The sequence below is a fragment of the Salmo salar genome, chromosome 01 (assembly GCF_965601325.2).
Source record: "Salmo salar chromosome 01, fSalSal1, whole genome shotgun sequence".
Taxonomy (NCBI): Eukaryota; Metazoa; Chordata; class Actinopteri; order Salmoniformes; family Salmonidae; genus Salmo; species Salmo salar.
Window position 1 is genome coordinate 161680492 of NC_138291.1, and position 27864 is coordinate 161708355.

Sequence of the window (27864 nt, forward strand, 5' to 3'; positions counted from 1 at the left end):
CCCTATCACTCAGTTTTTCCAGTTATAAATCTTTGCCAGTGTGTGCATGTGTAGAAACAAATCTGGACACTGACTGTAGGTCTAACCTCTGTCATGACGTTGGCCTGTGGGTAAGGTTTATGACCCCCCATAAATACCTTTCTCCCTTCCCCTCTCTCTCTGACTCTACTGAAGGACTCTCAAATAGCCATTGTTAAACATAGAGAGTCTGGGAACATCAAACAAGTGGGGGGGAAAGGAACCATATTTCAGTAATAGAACCAGTTGGAAATATGCGTTGGTAGTTAATGAGTATGGATGTCAGTTCGGTTGTCATCTGAGACATTATGACTGATGACAGGACGACAAACTGTATCTGGGAAAGTCTACACATTCTAGTTATCAGTCACATGGAATTGTTGTGCAATTTAAATGTTTGATATTGAAACGGTTTGTTAGAAGATTAAATGTAATTTTAGCTTCCAAATGAGAGAATTGGGTTTTCATAAGGTTAGAGGCCTGCTCAATCAGTGGCCCGCCCCTGTGAAGAGACATGGGTTATAAACTATGAAACACACCCTTCTCCCCCTCCACTTTATAAGCCCTTGACGAAAATGTAACCTTGTGTTCCAGGTACGTGAGGTCTGCAGCCTCTACGTTAAAAGGGACTAACATGTCAACTACAGAACTAAGCCAACCTCAGCGTGAGCTTTGGTTGTGAATGGTATGAACTTTGAACTCTTATTGACTAAAGTGAGACCTCCTAGCCGTTGAGTTAGCAACAGCAGCTGTAAACGTGGGCTAGGAAAGGACGGACGACGTATCCAGTCTCACACACAACGAAGATACTACAACGTATCTAATTTACCACCAGAGACATTCTTCAGAGAACAGGAAGATCTCTATTGGCCAACACGGCCAGCATCTACGACCAACCTACCGAAGCGCAGCTCAGAGTAAATATTTATTTCATTTTCCTTTTCCAAATGGGCGGTAATTTAGAATGCATAAGATACTGTATTTACGAAAGCTTAGCTTCTCCCTTTGTTCCTCAGTCTCCCCGCTCTTTCATTCAAGCCCAACCCCCTCTCTTTGTGTAACCAGCCATCATACAGGCTCCGTCCACCAGGGACGTTTTCTGTATGACATAATTTGCATTCTGTGTATATGTAATTGTGTGTGATTAGTTAGGTATTTAGTAAATAAATAATTAAACCCAATTTTGTATTGCTGATTCAACTTGTTAGCCAGGGTTCGTGAAGATAACCAAGAATTTACAACTTTCAGATGAGACTGAATAAGGTGACGATTAATATTGACTGCTATTAATGTAAAATATTACTAGGTCTTTCAGAGTTTATTCGGAAGATAACAGCTCTATAAACACTCTTTCGTGGTGCCCCGACTTTCTAGTTAATTACATTTACATGATTAGCTTAATCAGGTAATATTAATTACAGAGAAAGGATTTTATAGAATAGCATGTCATATCACTTAATCCGGCATAGCCAAAGACACGACACCTCTCACATTAATATTAACTAATTAGCATTTCTTGAAGTAAAATGATACACCAAATGTAGGCTAGGGAACAGGAGTGGAGAAAAAGGATTTCTTTCTTTCAGCATCTTGAAATGCAAATGCGCAGCTAGCACCTCTACAGAGACTATCTTTACCAGCATCATAAAAGCTGATAGTATTTCAACCACATAAAATATGCATCCAAGCCAAACTGAAATCTAATCACAAACATGTTGGGTTGTTTTCACAGCTTTCTATTTCCAAACAACCAGTCAAACTGTTGTCATTTGGACATTTTTCTAAGAAAATCTTTCCAGGTTTTTTTTTTTGTAATTGCATTTTCTCCACGAGCCATAAACATCTTTGCTCTGCAAAAGAAGCAGAGATTAAATTACTTCACCAATGTCAACTAGATTGAAACATTCATTCTATTGATTTATGACATTCTGGTGAGCAAGGTTTTATTTAGACTAGGGAAACAATGGCAGAAGAGAAGCTGCATGTATAGAATTATATGTATCTAAGTTGACTAACAAATAGCCTACAAAAAAAGTCTGAAATTCTAAGCGGAAACATTTAAAAATCAGACAAAAAGATTCAAAAAACATTGTTCCGCCGTCTGACTGTAGCCTACCACGCATTTTCTAAATTAGAGAGTTACAGTCGAGTGCGGGCCTCAGATTTTCAGGTTATTGCATAGTCGTAGTCGTGCAGGTTCTTTTTTTATTGAACCTTTATTTAACTAGGCAGGTCAGTTAGAACAAATTCTTATTTACAATGACAGCCTAGGAACAGTGGGTTAACTGACTTGTTCAGGTGCAGAACGACAGATTTTTACCTTGTCAGCTCGAGGATTCGATCTAGCAACGTTTTGGTTACTGGCCCAATTCTCTAACCACTAGCCTACCTGCCGCCCCGCGCACCACTACTACCTGGCCCCCCTCCGAAGCATCATCTACTAGCCTACTGACATTACAAGCTGTTCGTCTCTGCTGTTGGACCATGCCTATGTCTGACCTGCCAAATGAAATAAATGATCCAGACATTGGCTGGAGTGAGTTCATTTGTTGACCCACATCAACCTAACAAACTCCAGTACCACTGCCAATCCCTCCACACCAGCCCCCCCTCCACACCAGTCCCTTCAGGACAGTCCCCCCACCCCCCCAACACCAATCCCTCCACGACAGTCCCCCTAAAGCCAATCCCTTCGAGAACAGTCCCCCTAACACAAATCACCCCAGCCTTCCGAGGGGGAAAAACTATACTCAAGATCTGCAAATACAACCATTATTCTAGGCTACCAGGCTTTGGATAAGGGTCGGGCTCCAGTGTGTGAGTAGCCGTTAGGTAGTAGAGATTTGGCCTGTTTTCCAGTTTCTTAATGTGTATTAGAAGATTGTCTGTTGTATGTACAGGCAACAAGTCAAACAGGAAGAGAATCCCTCAGGAGACGACAACAGTTGTCTTTACATCAGATTTAATGACAGTTTGGCTGTAGTGGTGTCATACTGGGCACGTTCCAGGTCCTATTGATTTCAGTCGCGCTGCACAGTAATTCAAAAGGCACTCGCACATCCGAGCAATCTTTTTTGCAGGTGCATGGTAACAATTACACAAGATGAGGGAAAAAGGAAACCGTACACTGCTCTTGATAGTATCACTGATCTAAGCTTACGTATCGGCCCCACGGCCTGTCGCGCTGCACAGACCATCAGATCTCACGATTTCAGGGTCGCGTTTCACCAAACAGGATCAATCAGTTAGCTAGTTAACACTAATCAAATACTTATTTTCTGAATGAGAATTTAAGGTGATTACGGGGTTAATGTTTCTGAAATGTATCCACTTCGTGACATACCCCAGTGATCAATGAAAAAACTGAATCCTGGGTTACAGAAAGGCACAACTGTCCAATAGTCTAATCAATGGAGTCTTTTATGTACAGAAAAACAGTCAACCATCAAAACACTCCTCTGTAAAATCTGTCCATCTACCATATGGACCTCATTATAAATCAGAGTGCAGTGAAAAACATGGGGCAATCCCTACGGTTAATATCAGAGGACAACAACAACAACTGGCAGTGTTTACAGAGAGATCCAGGAGGCTGTTGGTTAACAACTGATTGAGGCTAAACTGTGAAATGGCCACCAGGAGAAGGATGGAGGGAGTGATGGAGAAGGAGGGATGGAAGAGGGAGGCTTGTGTTTTTCTCTAGTGGGTCCCTATGTGTAACTACAGTCCATTAACTGTGCCCCCCGCGGCACCCCACCGAAGAGAAACACAGCGGTGTCCCATACAGGCCTCCTCTGTGAGAGTGGAGATACTGCTCCTGCTTCTCCTGAATGACTCAGTCTTCTTTATTCCGCCACTAGGAATCCCAGCGTGCAGGGCGTGGCAGGGCAGGTTGCTAGTCGGAGAAGAGGATGGAGAGGGCCATGACGACACAACAAACCGCCACGTACGGACTCTTCCTCTCGCCTGGGGGCAGATGGTACAGGTCAGAGGTGATGATTGGAGACTTCAGAAGCTAACAGGGAAATACTGAATGCTTTCGTGGTGTTCAGAAAAACCTCTGGACCATAGTATTTCAACACTGGGTTAGAAAAGTGCAACAACTTATAGATGGCCATCAGCACGTCTTCTAGATCTGGGTTCAACATACCTATTCTAGCACATTTCCAGAAGATACCCAAGAGGCTGAAAAAAAGAAAGAAGTCATTTTAATTAGCTAGGTAAAGAGTAGATCAAGAGAGAGATACAGTCCATATATACTGTAAGGAAGAGGACAGTCAGTGAACTGACATCAGGGGGTCCTGAGTTTAGTAAACACACATGTGGACTGACTGAGTGGGTGGGTGACTGAGGTACAGTAAGGTGATGCTAGAGGCTACTAATTAGCCCACTAGCCCTCAACTGAACTGGCAGATGGAAATTATGTGTGTCCATATCTTGATGGGGATGATTAGGGGGTGGATCAGACAGTTGAATTCATTTCCTTCCCCTCAGAGGAGGAGGGAGAGGGGAGGCAGTGTTAAGTATTGTTAGTAAAAGAGAGAATGTGACCGAGTCTGAAGTGGCCATGACAGGCCTGATGGGTTGGTAGGACAACATCTCCAGACTAACCACCCACTGTCTCCAAGGTCATGTCCCAACCACCTCAAACAGCTTCCTTCCTTTTCTCCTTTCCTGTGTTTAGTTTATTTAGGTTCTGTCAAGACAACTGGGAACTTCTTCTTGACCTCAGATAAAAACAGATATGCGAAAGAAGTGCAGCGGGAAAATAAAATCCAGTCCTATGTATACATGTATGAGGAAGACCAGACAAGAAACCATGTGAGAGAATTGGGACTGAACCCAACCTCTGCTCTGTGACAAAGGTCAGGGGTTAGAGGTCAGAGTGTAGACTGCGTGTAAGCACTCCTCTGGGAATCAGTCTGCACTGGAGTTTTAAACCCACAACAGAACACACTATCCTCTCTCTCCATCACTCATCTCTGTCTGTGTAGAAAAGCTTTAGCCCACCAGAACCGCTACTGGAGACAGACTCACATTGGTTCAGCCAGCACTCTTCCTATTTTCCCCCGTCTTGTCTTCCCTTTATTTAGCCAAAAGAGGAGAAGAGCTGGTTCAGTTGCTTGTCTAAACACACTCAGCACCATATCACTGCTGAATGATACCAGTCCCCTTAGAAATAACACAAATAACAATATCCAATATTTAGATTAGTAGAACACATTTAGAAAGTGGAAAAGATGTGTGTTAACGCCAGCACTGTAATGCCCAGGCAGTGTGTCATTCTGATTTGTCTTGGAGAGTGTGTGTTTTCAGAGCTCAGATCACTGGCTCACAATAATCCCCTAATTTCCCCCTAACCCAACATGTGGCACACAGCTTGTTGCCTTAGCCTCCCTCACTCAGAGGAAAAAAACACAGTTGTGAAAAAGAGAGAAAGACTGAACTGTTGTGATTTTATCAGCACTTAGGTTCCCCCCACCAAGAACAACATTGAACTAATGTGATGTGTATGTATGATGTGGTCCCAAATACCAAAACTCACTCAGATTTAGTCACTTGTCTAGTTTATGATAGTGATATAATCTTGTTTATCACCGCTAGTAGCTGCAAACACTTCCTATCCTCTAAAGGAACACATAAAAACACAAAGCTCTACTCTCCTCTCCAGAGCATTACATGGTTGAAGTGGAATACAGTCAACACAGCCAGAGGATCTGAGTAGAGACCTACACATGCGAAGAGTCAGTGACAGACAGAATAGTCTCGAGGTAGTTAGCTGGCTACCTAGAGTGAGATTTGGTTATGAGTTCCCAGAATGGTGAGAGTACTTGGACAGGCATCATGGGTTGAGCAATGATGTTAGTGTATCAGAGATGGATTACTGCTGGGGTTAAAGTTGGCCGTTGGGGTAACATTCGCTTTCCCTGAATGTTGTCTTTCAGAAGCTAACAAATATAGGCCTCTAGGCTTTAACTCAGTGGATGAACATTACTGTCTGTATGGGTGTTTTAGTGTGATAGAGAAGAAAAATACTGGGACATTGGCTCTAGCAGGCTAACTCAGGGCTGTGGATGGGTAGTTAACAACTAGGGCTTTAGCTCAGTGGGATAACACTGTCAGTACATACTAGAGCTGGGACAATAAACCAATAGTTCAGACACCGACCATAACATATCGCAGGCATTTTACTGATATTGTTCATTACGATAAGTAGCCTATACTAGAAAAATGTGATGTTTTAAATGAAATAAGTTTGCTAATATGGGTGACTGTTAAACTAGTAGTAGTTTAAAGGATCATAAAAAATAAAATAAAAATGGTGCACATTAATGTTATAAACATATCTTTCTATTTATCATTATCGCATCAATTCAGGCAACTTATCATAATACGGAGATTGGTCCATATATCGCCCAGCTCTAGTACATACCCCGTCGTATTCTTCTCTGGCAGGCTAGGGGCCAGCTAGGGTTCTGAGGTAAGACCTAGAGCTTTAGCTCAGCAGGCTAATACTGTCAGTAAGTACCCGGTCTTGTTCTTGTCCAGGAGACTGGGTGCCATGGCTCTGAGATAGGCACAGGTACAGATGAGCAATAGGATCACTGTCAGCAGGCTCTGGAAGTTAAATATGGCAGACTAGAGAGGGAATGAGAGCGGTTATCGCTGGTTCAACATCTATCATCTTTCTAGGATGCATTTATGACTCCACATAAGCAGGGTAGCTAAATTATACATTCTTTAATGTAATGACATTGCTATTGTAAAGTCATAAAATGGTTTAGTTCTATCACAGCTAAATACAAACAGGCAACTTCAGGTCTGTTACTACATTAGTAGTTGGAGGCTTTTTAGGTTGTCACAGTTTTCCAGGTTTATGCAATTGTGCTAAACGCTAGCCTCGACCTTTCAGTGGGCCACGTTTCTGACAGTTTGAGGGAAACCTCGTCTTAACAAATGTAAAAGGCAACATAATCTACAATTCTGGATGAATCAAGTTAGCTGGCTTCGCTGAGGAATTTGCGACTAGCTAACTAGTTAGCCACCTGTCTACCTAACTAGGGACATTGGCTCGTAATAAGAACGGCTTAAAGAGTGAAAGAAATTCCACATAATACACAAAACATATCTTAATGCGGCGATTGAAGTTATTACATCTATGCTGATGTTTAAGACTTTAATTTAACAACTCACCATGTCGGAGGTAGGTCCGCTAACTAGCTAGCTGCCACCTCACAATTTCCGTAGTGTCGCAGACAGATGACGTGTACGGAACAAGGGACGAACTGAAACCGCGGCGCTTTGCCATTTAAACTATATTTTACAGCGGTTGTAGGTTTAAATGTCGACCCTCAGATATTACAAGACACATCCAACTATCTAACAACGTAGGCTGGTGCAGTTTGAGGTAGGTCGGACATTGAGGTACGTGCGACATGTTTTGCATTTAGCCAAACGTGTGCTGTGCTAGCTACGTTGCCTGACCTTTGTTTACAAACAAGCCTAATGCATGGAAACAAAGATATAGCAAGTTATAGAAATCAACATGGAACTAGCATTCGGTTATGATTGCAAATGAAGGAGGCTGGTTACTATGAGAATCTCATGTCAGTGCATCTCTGTCATGCAGTCTACTCGCACTCTGTAACATGGCCCAATCCCTTCTTCTTCTTCTTCTTCTTCTTCATCATCATCATCATCATCTTCTTCTTCTTCTTCTTCTTCTTCTTGTATGGTATAATGGCGTTCGCAACAATTATATGTGCATTCCTGCCGCCTACTGTACAGGTGGTACATTTTTTTAAATAATAATAATAATAAATACAATAATAATACATAGAAAAAATTCCATACAAACTATCAATAATGACATTTTCATTAAACTAAATCATCCTGCTTTTCTGTTTTAATCAGGTCCCTACACAGGCTCCGAAGGATCCTGTGAGGGCAGGACATTTCTTGGTGACAGTAGTCCTTGCAGGGCTTCTGCCGTTAAGAAAACTTGTCGGCTGCAGATATAATGATGTCTAGCTTCTAGGACGTCTTAAACACGTGTACTGCTAATAACTGTGGCTATAAATGTCTACAAAATCCACCTTATTCACAATAAGTGTATCCAGATCACTTGATTAACATATAACATTTGCAACTGCTTGTGGTTCATCCACCGCCATATCTTCTTCAGAACTGTGGCCTCTTGTCCCTTCAACACTGTTCACGACCTCCACATAGGGGATTTGCTGTACAGCCCTGATCCTTGACCATGGCCCAGTCCCAAAACCTAGTCCTCACTTTAGTCTAGTCTACCCGAACCCTACTCTAGTCTGATAAATCAGGCTGTAATACACAATTCATTGGTATATACAGCCTGAAACGAATGCCTGCAAAATCGTGTATATGTTCCTTACAAGCCAGAATGTTGGATACAATTATATTTAAACTTACTCTACCGGTTGTCTGTGCGCTTTGTCCTTCAGCTGCTTGAAATTTGAGGCAAAATATCCATAGGAAAGTATTGTTTACCTGACTTTTTAGAGAGCCGGTAGGTATTTGTTTTGGTTCGGCACCGAGGTAAAGTTCGCTTTATATATTCTCACCTCAAGAGCTATTGAATCAAGCATGCCAAGACAATGAGTGTATATCTGAATCAGGGTAGGATGTAGAACAATCCATAGCTATGTTAGCCAAGATAATAGCTGAAGCCAAGATGGTGCATTTACATTCTCCTTCTCTCCTTTAATGGTGTTGTTTTAGTGACTGAATCTATTAATTACCAAGAGGAGAGTGATTGAGGAAACTCGGAGAACAGAGGTTGTTTCAGGACCAGTGTTAGCAGGAAAGAGGAGGGACAAAAAAACAGAGGAGTGTGGAGTTTTCAGTCTGTGGCAGTGGCACTCAGTGGTGGACAAACTCATGAATTGTGACTTTGTTAGATGGGTAGGAGAAGCTAAAGCCTACTATTACAGAGTTGTACATAGCTGTGGTTTGTTTTGTGGCTGAAACAGAAGCACCTGTGTTTAGTATTTTCCATTTCTCCTGTTCTTTTGAAGTTCCTGTGCTCTCTCTTTCTGTCAGTCTGTCTGTCATTATTCAGAGGTTGTGCGTGCATGTGATTGTGAAGGTGTCTGTGTGTTTTATTACAGATCGGGTGTGTCTGTCTGTCAGTCTGTCTGTCATTACTGGCCGGCTGGTGTGTAGATGCTAGGTGGAGATAGTACAGATGTTACAAGGGGTTAATGAATGACTGTCCAACAGGGTGGGTTAAGCTCCATGGTCCTCATTTACAATGCTGCACATCTAAACTTACATCACGGTCACTGAGCTCTACTGTGTGCAACTTCTTGGTGTAACAGAGTATAGGCCTATTGAGAGTCTGAGGGGAACCGTTAATTACTCCGTAGTTAGGAAGGAAACATAAGGGCCTGTTACAGTTTCTGAAGCTGTGATGACAAACCCAGTGGGGCTGCCAGTCACTGCCTGATGGTTTACAGATCCAAACCCCCTCAACACCCCTCTCTAATCTATGACAGGAACAGGTGTGAAAGGAATGTGGTGAAGGCAAAGCATGCCACTGTGACTATAGTCATTAGTTTAACTGAGGTAACTAGCAGATGGGTAGAAGTTTCTCTCCTCTCAGCTCCATAGGAAGGAAACATAAGGGCCTGTTACAGTTTCTAAAGCTGTGATGACAAACCCAGTGGGGCTGCCAGTCACTGCCTGATGGTTTACAGATCCAACCCCCCTCAACACCCCTCTCTAATTAGCCCCCTTGATACCCCCCCACACCCCCTTAAGCCCCCCAAACCCTATCCAGGTCCCTAGCAGACCCATCCTGTGGGTTCGGTACAGTCTTTGATACTGCAGCTGCTAAGGGTTTTTTGAGTAAATACAGCAATGCTATATAAAAAGTGTTTATGAAAAACAACTGCACAGTGGAAGTAGTAGGCTAGAAGGTATTTGTGTTGAGAAGTAGTGTGTTTGGTGGTGGTTTGCTGGCTTGTCCAAGGTGAGGCAGAGCGTTTTACTGTTTGGCTGTTGTCTAACGCAGCCTGTGCTACCTCCCTGCCAGGAAAGTTATGACATTTAAAAAAAATACAAATATTTCACCTTTATTTAACCAGGTAGACTAGTTGAGAACAAGTTCTCATTTACAACTGCGACCTGGCCAAGATAAAGCAAAGCAATTCGACACATACAACAACACAGAGTTACACATGGAATAAACAAACATACAGTCAATAATACAGTAGAACAAAAGAAAACAAAAAGTCTATATACAGTGAGTGCAAATGAGGTAAGTTAAGGCAATAAATAGGCCATGGTGGTAAAGTAATTACAATATAGCAATTAAACACTGGAATGGTAGATGTGCAGAAGATGAATGTGCAAGTAGAGATACTGGGGTGCAAAGGAGCAAGATAAATAAATAAATACAGTATGTGGATGAAGTAGGTAGATAGATGGGCTGTTTACAGGTGGGCTATGTACAGGTGCAGTGATCTGTGAGCTGCTCTGACAGCTGGTGCTTAAAGCTAGTGAGGGAGATAGGAGTCTCCAGCTTCAGAGATTTTTGCAGTTCGTTCCAGTCATTGGCAGCAGAGAAACAGTGCCCGGGAAAATAAAACCAATGCATGGATTGCTGTCAAACCTTGTCCCAAGACTGTTTATAAGGTAAGGAAACCAATGTAATTTTGTAATTTGGGCAAAACATCTCCTTAAATGTTTATTTTAGCAAGATAGCTATTCGTCATGTGATATCGGATCTGTGTACAGTGTGAAATACATTTTCAGGTTAATGTGATCTCATCATGACAATCAACACTTATGATGTTTTTATATGATGTTATCTTTAAGAGCCGTTAATGGACGTGAGACTAAACTGTGTAGCCGAAAACCTCATGTCGTATCTTATATCATATCTCATGTCCTCATTTTTTTCTCAGGACCCTCTAACAAGCACTTATTGAGCTCTAACTAGCACCCAGGAAGGCATTGAAACCAGGAAGGCATTGAAACCAGGAAGGCATTGAGCCCAGGAAGGCATTGAACCCAGGAAGGCATTGAACCCAGGAAGGCATTGAAACCAGGAAGGCATTGAACCCAGGAAGGCATTGAACCCAGGAAGGCATTGAAACCAGGAAGGCATTGAACCCAGGAAGGCATTGAACCCAGGAAGGCATTAATGTGGTGAAGTACCACTAGGCTCTAGGAGGTTACCATGCATTAAGAGTGTCATATACCTGTAGGCCAGTGGTGTGATGCCATACCGGTATGTTATTATCGTAACCTTGGGAAATTCTACTTGCAGCTTCACATTATATTAAAACACACAAGTCAGTCAGGCAGTCATATCAACACCAGGGTTGTATTGGTACTACAGCTGATGGATCATTCAGGAGGGTTTGTTGTTGTTTCCGAGTGCTAACATAAGGCTCTGTGATGTCATCCTAAGATATTCATGTCTTCCTCCCACTCTGTGCTTTGACAGGAAAATTATCCTCATCACGTTGTAAAGTAGAATACAGTACTATCACTATGGAGGTAAACACACACACACAGCCAACTAACAGCTTAGTGACGGTCAGTGTGCTCTGAGGTCGACCACATGCACACACACGCACACACACACACATCTGCTTCGTGCTGTGTTGCCATAGTAATAATGTAATGATAGAATGGAAATCCTAGTGCATGTGTTCAGTAGAAAATGGAAATGAATAGAATTGACTGTTTCAGAAACGAGTTTTGGACCAGGACATTCACAGAATACACTGTGGTGTATCATCCCTGAGGAAAAAGCGCCTAACATTTTATGTTGCTCAACAGTTAATAAAAAATATTAATTCATTAATCATAGAGATATGACTCATTATTATTAAAGGGCCTGTCATGTCCTGACCAGTATAAAGGGGTTATTTGTTATTATAGTTTGGTCAGGACGTGGCAGGGGGTGTTTGTTTCATGTGGTTTGGGCTATGTATTTAGGTAGAGGGGTATTTGTTTTATATGGTTCGGGATGTGTGTGTATGTAGAGGGGTGTTGGATTTATGTGTTCTGGGGTTTTGGTTTATGTTCTTGTTTTGTATTCTAGGGTTTCTATTTTGTGTATTTCTTTGTTTGCCTGGTGTGGCTCTCAATCAGGAACAGCTGTACATCGTTGTTTCTGATTGAGAGTCATACTTAGGGAGCCTGTTTTCACCTGTCCCTTTGTGGGAGGTTGTTTTTGCACTGCTGTGTATAGCCTGCGAAACTGTCGTTCTTTTTTTTTTTTTTTATATATATAGTTTTTTTCGTGTTCACTTTACAAATTAAAGGTAAATATGAGCACTCAATCCGTTGCGTATTGGTCCGATACTGATTTCTCCTTATCAGAAGACGAAGCTTATGACAGGGCCCATGTCTAATGTCTGGTCATTCACCCCTTGCAACAGCACTGTGTGTGTGTGTGTGTGTGTGTGTGTGTGTGTGCCTCTGTTGTGTAACTTTTGCCGAGAGTGAGGTTTTAAAGACACCAGTTGTAAGGAAATTAAGAAACTTGCAAAACCCATGTAGAACCATATACTGTAGAACCATGCAGAACCCAATAGAACCCTGGGTGGTTTTTGGGTAGGCCTTGATATAAAGATTGGAATGTGATCTTCATGTTTTAACTGCACATGACTGTCCCAGAGCATCAGCCCCAGGACGGCTCCCACATAGCTGTGAGTGGATTATCACTATTACCGTACCAGCAGTGATCAGTTTGTCATCACAACAGCAACATGCGTTTGACTATAAACGCCCTGTAGCACTCACTTCCGTCATCATGAAGTGCTTTGAGAGACTTGTCAAGGATCATATCACCTCCACCCTACCTGTCACCCTAGACCCACTCCAATTTGCTTACCGCCCCAATAGGTCCACAGACGACCCAATCACACTGCACACTGCCCTAACTCATCTGGCCAAGAAGAATACCTATGTAAGAATGCTGTTCATCGATCACAGCTCAGCATTCAACACCATAGTACCCTCCAAACTCGTCATTAAGCTGGGTCTCGACCCCGCCCTGTGCAACTGGGTCCTGGACATTCTGACGGGCCGCTCCCAGGAGGTGAGGGTAGGAAACAACATCTCCACCCCGCTGATCCTCAACACTGGGGCCCCACAAGGGTGCGTTCTCAGCCCTCTACTGTTGTACCTTCACCCATGACTGCGTGGCCATGCACACCTCCAACTCAATCATCAAGTTTGCAGACGACACAACAGTGGTAGGCCTGATTACCAACAACGACGAGACGGCCTACAGGGAGGAGGTGAGGGCCCTCGGAGTGTGGCACCAGGAAAATAACCTCACACTCAACGTCAACAAAACAAAGGAGATGATCGTGGACTTCAGGAAGCAGCAGAGGGAGCACCCCCCTATCCACATTGACGGGACAGTAGTGGAGAAGGTGGAAAGTTTTAAGTTCCTCGGCATACACATCACGGCAAACTGAAATGGTCCACCCACACAGACAGAAAAGATCATCAAGGACAACAACCACCCGAGCCACTGCCTGTTCACCCTGCTATCATCCAGAAGGCGAGGTCAGTACAGGTGCATCAAAGCTGGGACCGAGAGACTGAAAAACAGCTTCTATCTCAAGGCCATCAGACTGGTAAACAGCCATCACTAACATTGAGTGGCTGCTGCCAACATAGAGACTCAATCTCTAGCCACTTTAATAATTAATAATTGGATGTAATAAATATATTACTAGTCACTTAAACAATGCCACTTTACACAATGTTTACATTATTACTAATCTCGTATGTATATACTATACTCTATACCATCTACTGCATCTTGCCTATGCCGTTCGGCCATCGCTCATCCATATATTTTTATGTACATATTCTTAATCATTCATTTACACTTGTGTGTATAAGGTAGTTGTTGTGAAATTGTTAGATTACATGTTAGATGTTACTGCACGGTCGGAACTAGAATCACAAGCATTTTGCTACACTCGCATTAACATCTGCTAACCATGTGTATGTGACCAATACAATTTGATTTGATTTGAAACAGTCATATATGGCAGCCTTTTACAACCTAGTCATTGGGATCCCTCAGATCACTGATATTGTGCAACTTTACATTTGATGTGGCATTTAAGAATACAAATCCAGCATTATTATAGTATGTGAATAATGGAATATTGTTCTTCTCCTCCTGTCCCTCTGATGTGTCTTTTCTCCTGTCTTCTCCTCCTGTCCCTCTGATGTGTCTTTTCTCCTGTCTTCTCCTCCTGTCCCTCTGATGTGTCTTTTCTCCTGTCTTCTCCTCCTGTCCCTCTGATGTGTCTTTTCTCCTGTCTTCTCCTCCTGTCCCTCTGATGTGTCTTTTCTCCTGTCTTCTCCTCCTGTCCCTCTGATGTGTCTTTTCTCCTGTCTTCTCCTCCTGTCCCTCTGATGTGTCTTTTCTCCTGTCTTGTCCTCCTGTCTTCCTCTCATGTGTCTTTTCTCCTGTCTTCTCCTCCTGTCCCTCTGTGTCTTTTCTCCTGTCTTCTCCTCCTGTCCCTCTGATGTGTCTTTTCTCCTGTCTTGTCCTCCTGTCCCTCTGATGTGTCTTTTCTCCTGTCTTGTCCTCCTGTCTTCCTCTCATGTGTCTTTTCTCCTGTCTTGTCCTCCTGTCCCTCTGATTTGTCTTTTCTCCTGTCTTCTCCTCCTGTCCCTCTGATGTGTCTTTTCTCCTGTCTTGTCCTCCTGTTCCTCTGATGTGTCTTTTCTCCTGTCTTCTCCTCCTGTCTTCCTCTCGTGTCTTTTCTCCTGTCTTCTCCTCCTGTCCCTCTGATGTGTCTTTTCTCCTGTCTTCTCCTCCTGTTCCTCTCGTGTCTTTTCTCCTGTCTTGTCCTCCTGTCCCTCTGATGTGTCTTTTCTCCTGTCTTGTCCTCCTGTCTTCCTCTCATGTGTCTTTTCTCCTGTCTTCTCCTCCTGTCCCTCTGTGTCTTTTCTCCTGTCTTCTCCTCCTGTCCCTCTGATGTGTCTTTTCTCCTGTCTTGTCCTCCTGTCCCTCTGATTTGTCTTTTCTCCTGTCTTCTCCTCCTGTCCCTCTGATGTGTCTTTTCTCCTGTCTTTTCCTCCTGTCTTCCTCTCATGTGTCTTTTCTCCTGTCTTCTCCTCCTGTCCCTCTGTGTCTTTTCTCCTGTCTTCTCCTCCTGTCCCTCTGATGTGTCTTTTCTCCTGTCTTGTCCTCCTGTCCCTCTGATTTGTCTTTTCTCCTGTCTTCTCCTCCTGTCCCTCTGATGTGTCTTTTTGCCTGTCTTGTCCTCCTGTCCCTCTGATGTGTCTTTTCTCCTGTCTTCTCCTCCTGTCCCTCTGATGTGTCTTTTTGCCTGTCTTGTCCTCCTGTCCCTCTGATGTGTCTTTTCTCCTGTCTTGTCCTCCTGTCCCTCTGATGTGTCTTTTTGCCTGTCTTGTCCTCCTGTCCCTCTGATGTGTCTTTTCTCCTGTCTTGTCCTCCTGTCCCTCTGATTTGTCTTTTCTCCTGTCTTCTCCTCCTGTCCCTCTGATGTGTCTTTTTGCCTGTCTTCTCCTCCTGTCCCTCTGTGTCTTTTCTCCTGTCTTCTCCTCCTGTCCCTCTGATGTGTCTTTTCTCCTGTCTTGTCCTCCTGTCCCTCTGATGTGTCTTTTCTCCTGTCTTCTCCTCCTGTCCCTCTGATGTGTCTTTTCTCCTGTCTTCTCCTCCTGTCCCTCTGATGTGTCTTTTCTCCTGTCTTCTCCTCCTGTCCCTCTGATGTGTCTTTTCTCCTGTCTTCTCCTCCTGTCCCTCTGATGTGTCTTTTCTCCTGTCTTGTCCTCCTGTCTTCCTCTCATGTGTCTTTTCTCCTGTCTTGTCCTCCTGTCCCTCTGATGTGTCTTTTCTCCTGTCTTCTCCTCCTGTCCCTCTGATTTGTCTTTTCTCCTGTCTTCTCCTCCTGTCCCTCTGATGTGTCTTTTCTCCTGTCTTCTCCTCCTGTCCCTCTGATGTGTCTTTTCTCCTGTCTTCTCCTCCTGTCCCTCTGATGTGTCTTTTCTCCTGTCTTCTCCTCCTGTTCCTCTGATGTGTCTTTTCTCCTGTCTTGTCCTCCTGTCCCTCTGATGTGTCTTTTCTCCTGTCTTCTCCTCCTGTCTTCCTCTCATGTGTCTTTTCTCCTGTCATTCTTTTGTGTTCAGAAGAGCTTTGTGCGTGTGAGGATGTGTGGTCTCTCTGTGTGTGTGTGTGTGTGTGTGTGTGTGTGTGTGTGTGTGTGTGTGTGTGTGTGTGTGTGTGTGTGTGTGTGTGTGTGTGTGTGTGTGTGTGTGTGTGTGTAGTGTCACAGGTCTAAACAACCCTTGAACCGACTGATCATTCTCTCTGAGACCTGCTTTGAAAACCACCTCCAGAACCAGCATGTGGATTCATTTACACCAGGACTGTGTGTATGTGTGTGGCATGGCTATGTGTGTGTAAATGTGTGTACAGTGTGTGTGTGTGTGGCATGGCTATGTGTGTGTAAATGTATGTATGTTTATGGCAGTGGAGGTTAATGGTTTTCATCCCCAGTAGATGGACCAGTTTAAAGAGAGTACCTGTATGATCAACCCAGGACACAAACCTGTGTTCACAACAACAACATTGGACTTGACCTCTCCCTCTCTCCACTTTCTATCATCCTGTTATCTGGTTACCAGTCACCTCACCACCTCTATACTACCACTGTGAATTCCTCACAGAAGCAGCATTGGTTACAGCAGTGGTTACAGCAGTGGTTGTGACTCATATAGGAGGAATCCAGGTTAATGTAGGACACCACAGTGATGTAGTAGCGTCAGGCTATCTAAATTGCTCCTAATTCTCTCCAGTAGTTAATAATTGAATCTGAGTCACAGAGAGTGAGAGAGAGGGAAATCAAGAGAGTCTGAAACAGTAGCGTTTCTATGACAACTTATGGAAGCTCTGCCCAAGTCAACATTCCGTAGCCAACTTGGTGCGATCCATCATGATACCGGCCAATAGGGTTCTGGGCCAAATCATTGTTGACCAATCGTTTTACTGCCCATGTCTTTACCGGCCAATTAAGTAACTGTCCAACTCGTTAGGGTCCAGCTAGCCTCACTGAGGCCTGTTAAAGTCCTAACTAGGGCCCTGAGGTTTCCCTTGTCAGGTCATGTGGTCAGGAAGAACTCTAGTATTCATTGTAATGTTAGTAATATAGGTAATATTCAGTCTAGTATTATTAGGTTGATGTTTAGTCTGCTGATATTTACTTAATGTTACTCAGAGGAGATGAAGTCATGACTGGCACATATTACCCTGCTGTAAACATACCAGAGAGAGGGGGAAGGAGAGGGAAGAGGGAGGGGAGGGAGTGTGTGGGTGTGTGCACTGGTATATGTGTGTTACAGGTGCACAGATTAACTCTTTCACTTCCCCAATCTTGCCCCTGTCTCTCCCATCCCTCTCCCTCCTGGGTTCTGTGTTGTTTTGTGAGATTCAAGAGCCAGTGGAGGAGGTCAGAGCGTTACTGACTCACGGTCTAGAACGTGGAACCCCACTGTAGAACTTTAACCACTCACTAAAGGAGGAGAATCCAAGTTATAGACTGTTTTCTCTGCTACCACACGGCAAGCGGTACCGGAGCGCCAAGTCTAGGACCAAAAGGCTCCTCAACAACTTCTACCCCCAAGCCATAAGACTGCTGAACAATTAATAAAATCGCCACCGGACAATTTACATTGACCCCTGTATATAGCCTCGTTATTGTTGTTCTTATTGTGTTACTTTTTATTATTACTTTTTATTTTAGTCTACTTGGTAAATATTTTCCTCTTCTTTAACTGCACTGTTGGTTAAGGGCTTGTAAATAAGCATTTCACATCAAAGTCTACAATTGTTGTATTCGGCGCATGTGAGAAAATAAAGTTTGATTTGATTTGAACCACAGTCTCAGACATGAGCTACAACACATCAATGCAGAGTAAGAACACACACACAGCTCACTTCCCTTCTTTCTTGGAGTCATTACCCTATCCCCATAACTCTACAGGGTGGGGCCGCCACTGCACCTCACATTGTTTAGGGGCTGATGTCACGTGCATGTGTGCACGTGCCGTCTGTGTGCGCATGCCGTGTGTGTGCACGTGGCTGCTGAGACTGGAAAAGAGCGCTGAAAGGGGGCCTCAATGACGCACAGACTACAGAGCTCAACACAGAGAAAAAGATCAAACACACACACACACAAAGGATGAGGGAATCCCTCCCAAGTGATTGTTGAGGGCAGCTCCCATCACGTAGAGTGAGTCCATGTGTTTCTGATCATCTCACTGCTGTAGTTTCTCTGATTCTCAAATAGAAAATAGAGGGATTGGGTTTCGGATGGGGGAAAAAACCTTGTCTAGGTTCCTTGGCAACCAACACCAGACGCAACAGACCCAAACCCTGCCTGTATTCAGAGGGAAGGGGTGGCTAGTGGCTGTGTCAGGACTGGGGTATTCCATTATGTCCCCTTAGGTTATTATATAAATATCCCAGTCACATTGTTGCTGCATTTTCTTCCATCCCTCACCTAACTCACTGTAACTCTAACCAACTCTAACCCTGCTCTCCTGTTCTGGCTCTGTTAAGTTGGTGCGGGGGTTGCAGTGGTACATCAGTGGTAAGGAGACTAGAGTCGGAGCTGTACTCTCGCTTTTTCCTGGTGTTGAATGACAAGAACGCCAAGATACAGTCTATAGGAGAACATCACACACCTGCAGGAGACCAGGTACATAGTACACACACATCCCCCATCTATGACCTAACCTAATGTTACCCCACGGGGGTTTGTCTGAACATAAGGAACCGCTCATATAATGTCCACACCTCTCTGAATACATGTCTCCTGTCATATATTCATAATCTATAGTATGTGGTAACACGTTGTGATATCATGATGTTGTTCATCTGGTTGCACATGCTAGTATGGAAGGTGTGATTTATCCAAAACCATACTGTTCAATATAAACTGATTACAAGACCCCCCTACCCTGTGCAGTCACAGCCTGCCTCAACAGCACCTACCCAGGGTAGGGTAAACACAAACACAGAGTCAACAGCACCTACCCAGGGTAGGGAAAACACACACACAGAGTCAACAGCACTTACCCAGGGCAGAGTATACACACACACACAGAGAGAGTCATAAAAGCACCCACATTTATTATCACCATAGTAGTTGTAAACAGGAAAGGAAGTTCTTTGTTATACAGAACAGCCTGGTCTTATCTTCAAGTAATAGAGGGGAAAACATTTAGAGGTCTTTAGGAGATGGAGTGTGTGTGAATGAGTCTCCCCCAATATTTACATTTGTCATTTAGCTGATGCTCTTATCCAGACCAACTTACAGTAGTGAGAGCAAACATTTTCATACTGGTCCCCTGTGGGAATTGAACCCACAACCCTGGTGTTGCCACCACCATGCTCTACCAACTAAGCCACACAGAATTATACAAGTTATACAAATATAAACACATATAAAGAAGAAACACACTTTCAAGTGTTCTTGAAGTTATTAAAAGTGAACTCGTCACTGGCAGTGTGTTTACGTAGTGGTCTCGTAGTGATGACATAGAGCGTGTGGGACCTGCCTCCTGGAGAGAGTGTTTGCAGTCGATTTACACTGTTAGTCAGGGAGGTTACTGTGGGTTATATTAAAGCTTTGTGCTTGGGGGGCGAGGTAAGTGTGCATGCGTGTGAGTGAGAGAGAGCAGGGGAAACTGGTCTAATGGGTATAGTACACTAGGCTGGTATAGTGGGTATAGTACACTAGGCTGGTATAGTAAACTAGGCTGGTATAGTGGGTATAGTAAACTAGGCTGGTCTAGTGGGTATAGTACACTAGGCTGGTATAGTGGGTATAGTACACTAGGCTGGTATAGTAAACTAGGCTGGTATAGTGGGTATAGTAAACTAGGCTGGTCTAGTGGGTATAGTACACTAGGCTGGTATAGTGGGTATAGTACACTAGGCTGGTATAGTGGGTATAGTAAACTAGGCTCGTATAGTGGATATAGTACACTAGGCTGGTATAGTGGGTATAGTACACTAGGCTGGTATAGTTGGTATAGTACTCTAGGCTGGTATAGTGGATATAGTACACTAGGCTGGTATAGTGGGTATAGTACACTAGGCTGGTATAGTGGGTATTGTACACTAGGCTGGTATAGTGGGTATAGTACACTAGGCTGGTATAGTGGGTATAGTACACTAGGCTGGTATAGTGGGTATAGTACACTAGGCTGGTATAGTGGGTATAGTACACTAGGCTGGTATAGTAAACTAGGCTGGTATAGTGGGTATAGTAAACGAGGCTCGTATAGTGGGTATAGTACACTAGGCTGGTATAGTAAACTAGGCTGGTATAGTGGGTATAGTAAACTAGGCTCGTATAGTGGATATAGTACACTAGGCTGGTATAGTAAACTAGGCTCGTATAGTGGGTATAGTAAACTAGGCTCGTATAGTGGATATAGTACACTAGGCTGGTATAGTAAACTAGGCTGGTATAGTGGGTATAGTAAACTAGGCTCGTATAGTGGGTATAGTACACTAGGCTGGTATAGTAAACTAGGCTGGTATAGTGGGTATAGTAAACTAGGCTCGTATAGTGGATATAGTACACTAGGCTGGTATAGTAAACTAGGCTGGTATAGTGGGTATAGTAAACTAGGCTCGTATAGTGGGTATAGTACACTAGGCTGGTATAGTAAACTAGGCTGGTATAGTGGGTATAGTAAACTAGGCTCGTATAGTGGATATAGTACACTAGGCTGGTATAGTGGGTATAGTACACTAGGCTGGTACGGTAAACTAGGCTGGTATAGTAAACTAGGCTGGTATAGTGGGTATAGTACACTGGGCTGGTATAGTACATTAGGCTGGTATTGTGGGTATAGTAAACTAGGCTCGTATAGTGGGTATAGTACACTAGGCTGGTATAGTGGGTATAGTACACTGGGCTGGTATAGTGGGTATAGTACACTAGGCTGGTATAATGGGTATAGTACACTAGGCTGGTACGGTAAACTAGGCTGGTCTAGTGGGCTTAGTACACTAGGCTGGCATAGTAAACTAGGCTGGTATAGTACACTCGGCTGGTATAGTGGGTATAGTACACTAGGCTGGTATAGTAAACTAGGCTGGTATAGTGGGTATCGTACACTAGGCTGGTATAGTGGGTATAGTACACTGGGCTGGTATAGTAAACTAGGCTGGTATAGTAAACTAGACTCGTATAGCACACTAGGCTGGTATAGTGGTTATAGTACACTAGGCTGGTATAGTAAACTAGGCTGGTATAGTGGGTATAGTACACTAGGCTGGAATAGTGGGTATAGTACACTAGGCTAGTATAGTGGGTATAGTACACTAGGCTGGTATAGTACACTAGGCTGGTTTAGTAAACTAAACTGGTATAGTACACTAGGCTGGTATAGTCGGTATTGTACACTAGGCTGGTATAGTATACTAGGCTGGTATAGTAAACTATGCTGGTGTAGTAAACTAGGCTGGTATAGTGGGTATAGTACACTAGGCTGGTCTAGTGGGTATAGTACACTAGGCTGGTATTGTAAACTAGGCTGGTATAGTGGATATAGCACATTATGCTTATATAGTACACTAGGCTGGTATTGTGGGTGAAGTACACTGGGCTGGTTTCGTGGGTATTGTAGACTTGGCTGGTTTAGTGGGTATATTACACTAGGTTGGTATAGTGGGTATTGTACACTAGGCTGGTATAGTGGGTATAGTACACAAGGCTGGTATAGTACGCTTGGCTGGTATAGTGAGTATAGTACACGAGGCTGGTATAGTGGCTATAGTACACTAGGCTGGTATAGTGAACTAGGCTGGTATAGTACACTAGGCTGGTTTAGTAAACTAGGCTGGTATAGTACACTACGCTGGTATAGTACACTAGGCTGGTATAGTACACTAGGCTGGTATAGTGGGTATTGTACACTCTGCTTGTATAGTTGGTGTAGTACACTTGACTGGTAAAGTGGGTAGAGTACACTAGGCTGGTATAGTAAACTAGGCTGGTATAGTACACTAGGCTGGTATAGTGGGTATTGTACACTCTGCTTGTATAGTTGGTGTAGTACACTTGACTGGTAAAGTGGGTAGAGTACACTAGGCTGGTATAGTGAACTAGGCTGGTATAGTACACTAGGCTGGTTTAGTAAACTAGGCTGGTATAGTACACTACGCTGGTATAGTACACTAGGCTGGTATAGTACACTAGGCTGGTATAGTGGGTATTGTACACTCTGCTTGTATAGTTGGTGTAGTACACTTGACTGGTAAAGTGGGTAGAGTACACTAGGCTGGTATAGTAAACTAGGCTGGTATAGTACACTAGGCTGGTATAGTGGGTATTGTACACTCTGCTTGTATAGTTGGTGTAGTACACTTGACTGGTAAAGTGGGTAGAGTACACTAGGCTGGTATAGTGAACTAGGCTGGTATAGTACACTAGGCTGGTTTAGTAAACTAGGCTGGTTTAGTAAACTAGGCTGGTATAGTACACTAGGCTGGTATAGTACACTAGGCATGTATAGTCGGTATTGTACACTAGGCTGGTATAATATGCTAGGCTGGTATAGTAAATTAGGCTGGTATAGTGGGTATAGTACACTAGGCTGGTCTAGTGGGTATTGTACACTAGGCTGGTATAGTTGGTGTAGTACACTAGGCTGGTAAAGTGAGTATAGTGCACTGGGCTGGTATAGTACACTAGGCTGGTCTAGTGGGTATAGTACACTGGGCTGGTATAGTACATTAGGCTGGTATTGTGGGTATAGTAAACTAGGCTGGTATAGTTGGTGTAGTACACTAGGCTGGTAAAGTGGGTATAGTACACTAGGCTGCTATAGTAAACTAGGCTGGTATAGTGGATATAGTACACTTGGCTGATATAGTACACTAGGCTGGTATTGTGGGTTTTGTACACTAGGCTGGTATAGTGGGTATAGTACACTAGGCTGGTATAGTAAACTAGGCTGGTATAGTACACTAGGCTGGTTTAGTAAACTAGGCTGGTATAGTACGCTAGGCTGGTATAGTGGGTATAGTACACTAGGCTGGTATAGTGGGTATATTACACTAGGCTGGTATAGTGGCTATAGTACACTAGGCTGGTATAGTGAACTAGGCTGGTATAGTACACTAGGCTGGTTTAGTAAACTAGGCTGGTATAGTACACTAGGCTGGTTTAGTAAACTAGGCTGGTATAGCACACTAGGCTGGTATAGTACGCTAGGCATGTATAGTCGGTATTGTACACTAGGCTGGTATAGTGTACTAGGCTGGTATAGTAAATTAGGCTGGTATAGTGGGTATAGTACACTAGGCTGGTCTAGTGGGTATTGTACACTAGGCTGGTATAGTTGGTGTAGTACACTAGGCTGGTAAAGTGGGTATAGTGCACTAATACTTATTTTCCACCATAATTTTCAAATAAATTCATAAAAAATCCTACAATGTGATTTTCTGGATTTTTTTCTTCTCATTTTGTCTGTCATAGTTGAAGTGTACCTATGATGAAAATTACAGGCCTCTCTCATCTTTTTAAGTGGGAGAACTTGCACAATTGGTGGCTGACTAAATACTTTTTTGCCCCACTGTAGTTGGTATTGTACACTAGGCTGGTATAGTGGGTATAGTACACTTGGCTGGTATAGTGGGTATAGTACACTAGGCTGGTATAGTGGGTATTGTACACTAGGCTGGTATAGTGGGTATAGTACACTAGGCTGGTATGGTGGGTATAGTACACTAGGCTGGTATAGTGGGTATAGTACACTTGGCTGGTATAGTGTGTTGTGGTTGAGATGGTAGATAAGGGCTGTAGTAGGGTTGTATAGTCAGTTATGTTGGCCGTTCTGACTGAGACAAGGTTTACTTACTTTTCTTGTATGTGAGGCAGGTAATGTAGGTATGATCCCTAGAAGTCTCTTGGTCTCTCCCAGCTGTGTGCTGTGATTGAGGTGGTGGATTAGAGTTATATCATGGGTATTTGGTTGGTAGGTAGGTAATGGATAGTGGTAGTCTTTTTGTAGGCACTAACTCTGCCATGGTTCGTTGGACAAAGCCTATGGGAAAAAAAAATTGTGTTTTTGTAGGGTTTTGGATAAACGCAGAAAAGAATGTCTGTGGTAAACACAGGTTAGGAGATCATATATGTTTTGTTCTATGAGATCATCTTCATCAGCTAACGTCACTTTTTGTGAATTTTGACAAATATATGTAATAAAACAAGCACATAAAGGCTTCATTATTCATAAAGGTCATGTTAGCTGACTGATATTATCTCATGGAACCAAACATATAAGAAATCCTAAGCCTGTGTTAACCTCAGACCTTATTTTTGGTGATTATTCCCAAACCCTATTTTTTCCCCATTAATGTTTCCCATAGGAGTGGCTGAACGAACCAGAGGTAACTCATTTCCGGGTTTTAGCACTACAAATTCAGTGACTATTCACATGTTCTTGTGTTGCTTTAGTTGCTACGACAATGAGTCAGTTTGTTGGTGTGTTGCCAGGAAGGGCAGAGGGGATGGGGAAAAGTGGTTGTTTTCACTAAGAGTTTGAGAAATACAGTGTGTGTATGTGTGCATGGCTGTGTGTATAGCGATGTGTTGTTAACTGTGTGTGACAGGGTTTATAATGACCTAGGTGTCACAGACTGACCACATATACCCAATGTCTCACCCACTGCAGTTGTTAGCTTGTTATGGTATATATACCTGCCTGCCTGGCTACCAGCTGCCTGCCTGATGTGATGAATGAAGTCATTTACAGTGGGGGGAAAAAGTATTTGATCCCCTGCTGATTTTGTACGTTTGCCCACTGACAAAGAAAGGATCAGTCTATAATTTTAATGGTAGGTTTATTTCAACAGTGAGAGACAGAATAACAACAAAACAATCCAGAAAAACGCATGCCAGAAATGTTATAAATTGATTTGCAATTTAATGAGGGAAATAAGTATTTGACCCCCTCTCAATCAGAAAGGTTTCTGGCTCCCAGGTGTCTTTTATACAGGTAATGAGCTGAGATTAGGAGCACACTCTTAAAGGGACTGCTCCTAGCCACAGCTTGTTACCTGTATAAAAGACACCTGTCCACAGAAGCAATCAATCAATCATACTCCAAACTCTCCACCATGGTCAAGACCAAAGAGCTCTCCAAGGATGTCAGGGACAAGATTGTAGACCTACACAAGGCTGGAATGGGCTACAAGACCATCGCCAAGCAGCTTGGTGAGAAGGTGACAACATTTGGTGCGATTATTCGCAAATGGAAGAAACACAAAAGAACTGTCAATATCCCTCGGCCTGGGGCTCCATGCAAGATCTCACCTTGTGGAGTTGCAATGATCATGAGAACGGTGAGGAATCAGCCCAGAACTACACAGGAGGATCTTGTCAATGATCTCAAGGCAGCTGGGACCCTAGTCACCAAGAAAACAATTGGTAACACACGACGCCGTGAGGGACTGAAATCCTGCAGCGCCCGCAAGGTCCCCCTGCTCAAGAATACATATACAGGCCCATCTGAAGTTTGCCAATGAACATCTGAATGACTCAGAGGACAACTGGTGAAAGTGTTGTGGTCAGATGAGACCAAAATGGAGCTCTTTGACATCAACTCAACATGTATGGAGGACGAGGAATGCTGCCTATGACCCCAAGAACACCATCTCCACCGTCAAACATGGAGGTGGAAACATTATGCTTTGGGGGTGTTTTTCTGCTAAGGGGACAGGACAACTTCACCGCATCAAAGGGATGATGGACGGGGCCATGTACCGTCAAATCTTGGGTGAGAACCTCCTTCCCTCAGCCAGGGCATTGAAAATGGGTCGTGGATGGGTATTCCAGCATGACAATGACCCAAAACACACGGCCAAGGCAACAAAGGAGTGGCTCAAGAAGAACATTAAGGTCCTGGAGTGGCCTAACCATTCTCTAGACCTTAATCCCATAGAAAAATCTGTTGAGGGAGCTGAAGGTTCGAGTTGCCAAACGTCAGCCTCGAAACCTTAATGACTTGGAGAAGATCTGCAAAGAGGAGTGGGACAAAATCCCTCCTGAGATGTGTGCAAACCTGGTGGCCAACTACAAGAAATGTCTGACCTCTGTGATTGCCAACAAGGGTTTTGCCACCAAGTACTAAGTCATGTTTTGCAGAGGGGTCAAATACTTATTCCCTCATTAAAATGCAAATCATTTTATAAATTTTTTATAAACCTACTACTAAAATTATAGACTGATCATTTCTTTGTAAGTGGGCAAACGTACAAAATCAGCAGGGGATCAAATACTTTTTTCCCCCACTGTACCTTAACACAGTGTTTTTACCAGCCTGAGTGACCTCGAGACTCATGTTGCTGTTACACACTGAATAGGACTCTACTAGTCTATGTGACGTACTACAGTATATTAGTAATACTACTAAAACAGGAATATGACCTGTAATTGGTTTAATGGAATCATAAGCAAGCAGCCACTTTGATGATGGTGATGTGTCATCTCTTCCTCTTCTCCTATCCTCCATTCATGTGTCTATTTCTCGCTCTCCTCCTCCCTCCATTCCTCCCTCCACTTGTCTCTTTGGGCACGTTTCCCTATCCTCCCATCAGTCAAACATGCTGACCTGTTTAAGGAAGGAAGACACCTGTGAGAGAAGGAGGGGGGGTTAGAGAGGCGAGGAATGGAGAAACACACAACTCCTTCCTTCTGGACAACCCAGATGTTGGTGGCTGCAGACACAAATTCTGCTTGTGTCCACAGTCTGTTTAAGAGGCTGAGACACATGTAGCTATGTAGTGGAAGTTTTTAACATCTTATATAGTAGAGTCAAACATTCTGTTGTAGACGATTGGTCTGAACCCAAGCTTACAATTGGACTCCGTATTGACTCTATTTGACTCAGTAGCTCAAAGGTTAAGTTCATATATTTTACCTCTGTACTGACTCGTTCTCTCCTCAGGGACATTGCGTAGCCGAAGCCCATTGGACGACAGTCTGAATGACATCACAGACATGGTTCCCTGCCGAAAACGCCACTTCCGCCACCTGCAACCTACTGACACGGTTGCTAAGAGACCAACCCCAGAGCCAGCGCAGAAACAGACATACTAATACAACGCACACACACACAGCCTCACTCACTCACACTCACACTCTCCCTCTCGCACTCTCTCTCTCTCTCTCTCTCTCTCTCTCTCTCTCTCTCTCTCTCTCTCTCTCTCTCTCTCTCTCTCTCTCCTCTCTCTCTCTCTCTCTCTCTCTCTCTCTCTCTCTCTCTCTCTCTCCCTCTCGCACTCTCTCTCTCTCTCTCTCTCTCTCTCTCTCTCTCTCTCTCTCTCTCTCTCTCTCTCTCTCTCTCTCTCTCTCTCTCTCTCTCCCTCTCGCACTCTCTCTCTCTCTCTCTCTCTCTCTCTCTCTCTCTCTCTCTCTCTCTCTCTCTCTCTCTCTCGCACTCTCTCTCTCTCTCTCTCTCTCTCTCTCTCTCTCTCTCTCTCTCTCTCTCTCTCTCTCTCTCTCTCTCTCTCTCCCTCTCGCACTCTCTCTCTCTCTCTCTCTCTCTCTCTCTCTCTCTCTCTCTCTCTCTCTCTCTCTCTCTCTCGCACTCTCTCTCTCTCTCTCTCTCTCAATTCAATTCAAAGGGCTTTATTGGCATGCCAAAGCAAGTGAAATAGTTTATGGTGAAATAAAAAAGTGAAATAAACAGTAAAAAATAACAGTTAACACCTCTCTCTCTCTCTCTCTGCGGTAAGTCTCTCCATGTTTCCTTGTCAGATATGTGTACTGC

At 43.6% G+C, this 27864-nt stretch overlaps 1 protein-coding gene and 1 long non-coding RNA gene across 4 annotated transcripts; one reads left to right on the forward strand and one right to left on the reverse strand.

Annotated features, from left to right (window-relative positions):
• Positions 1-620: 620 nt before the first annotated feature.
• On the forward strand, positions 621-27864 carry LOC145858002 (uncharacterized). Of its 2 annotated transcripts, none has more exons than XR_014378718.1 (3): positions 621-935; positions 3879-4010; positions 27040-27864. It is a non-coding gene; the product is annotated as an uncharacterized LOC145858002 (long non-coding RNA). The 2 variants fall into 2 exon arrangements; XR_014378719.1 differs by having other exon boundaries at positions 3879-4003.
• Positions 2964-7692, reverse strand: LOC106568313 (protein kish-A). Of its 2 annotated transcripts, XM_014138538.3 has the most exons (5): positions 7213-7692; positions 6548-6657; positions 5056-5190; positions 4169-4203; positions 2964-3984 (listed from the first exon to the last, which is right to left on the reverse strand). In XM_014138538.3, exons 1-5 carry the CDS (start codon positions 7213-7215, stop codon positions 3914-3916), a joined length of 354 nt encoding a protein of 117 aa, XP_013994013.1. In that variant the 5' UTR covers positions 7216-7692; the 3' UTR covers positions 2964-3913. The 2 variants fall into 2 exon arrangements, with proteins under 2 accessions (XP_013994013.1, XP_013994023.1); XM_014138548.3 differs by lacking the exon at positions 5056-5190.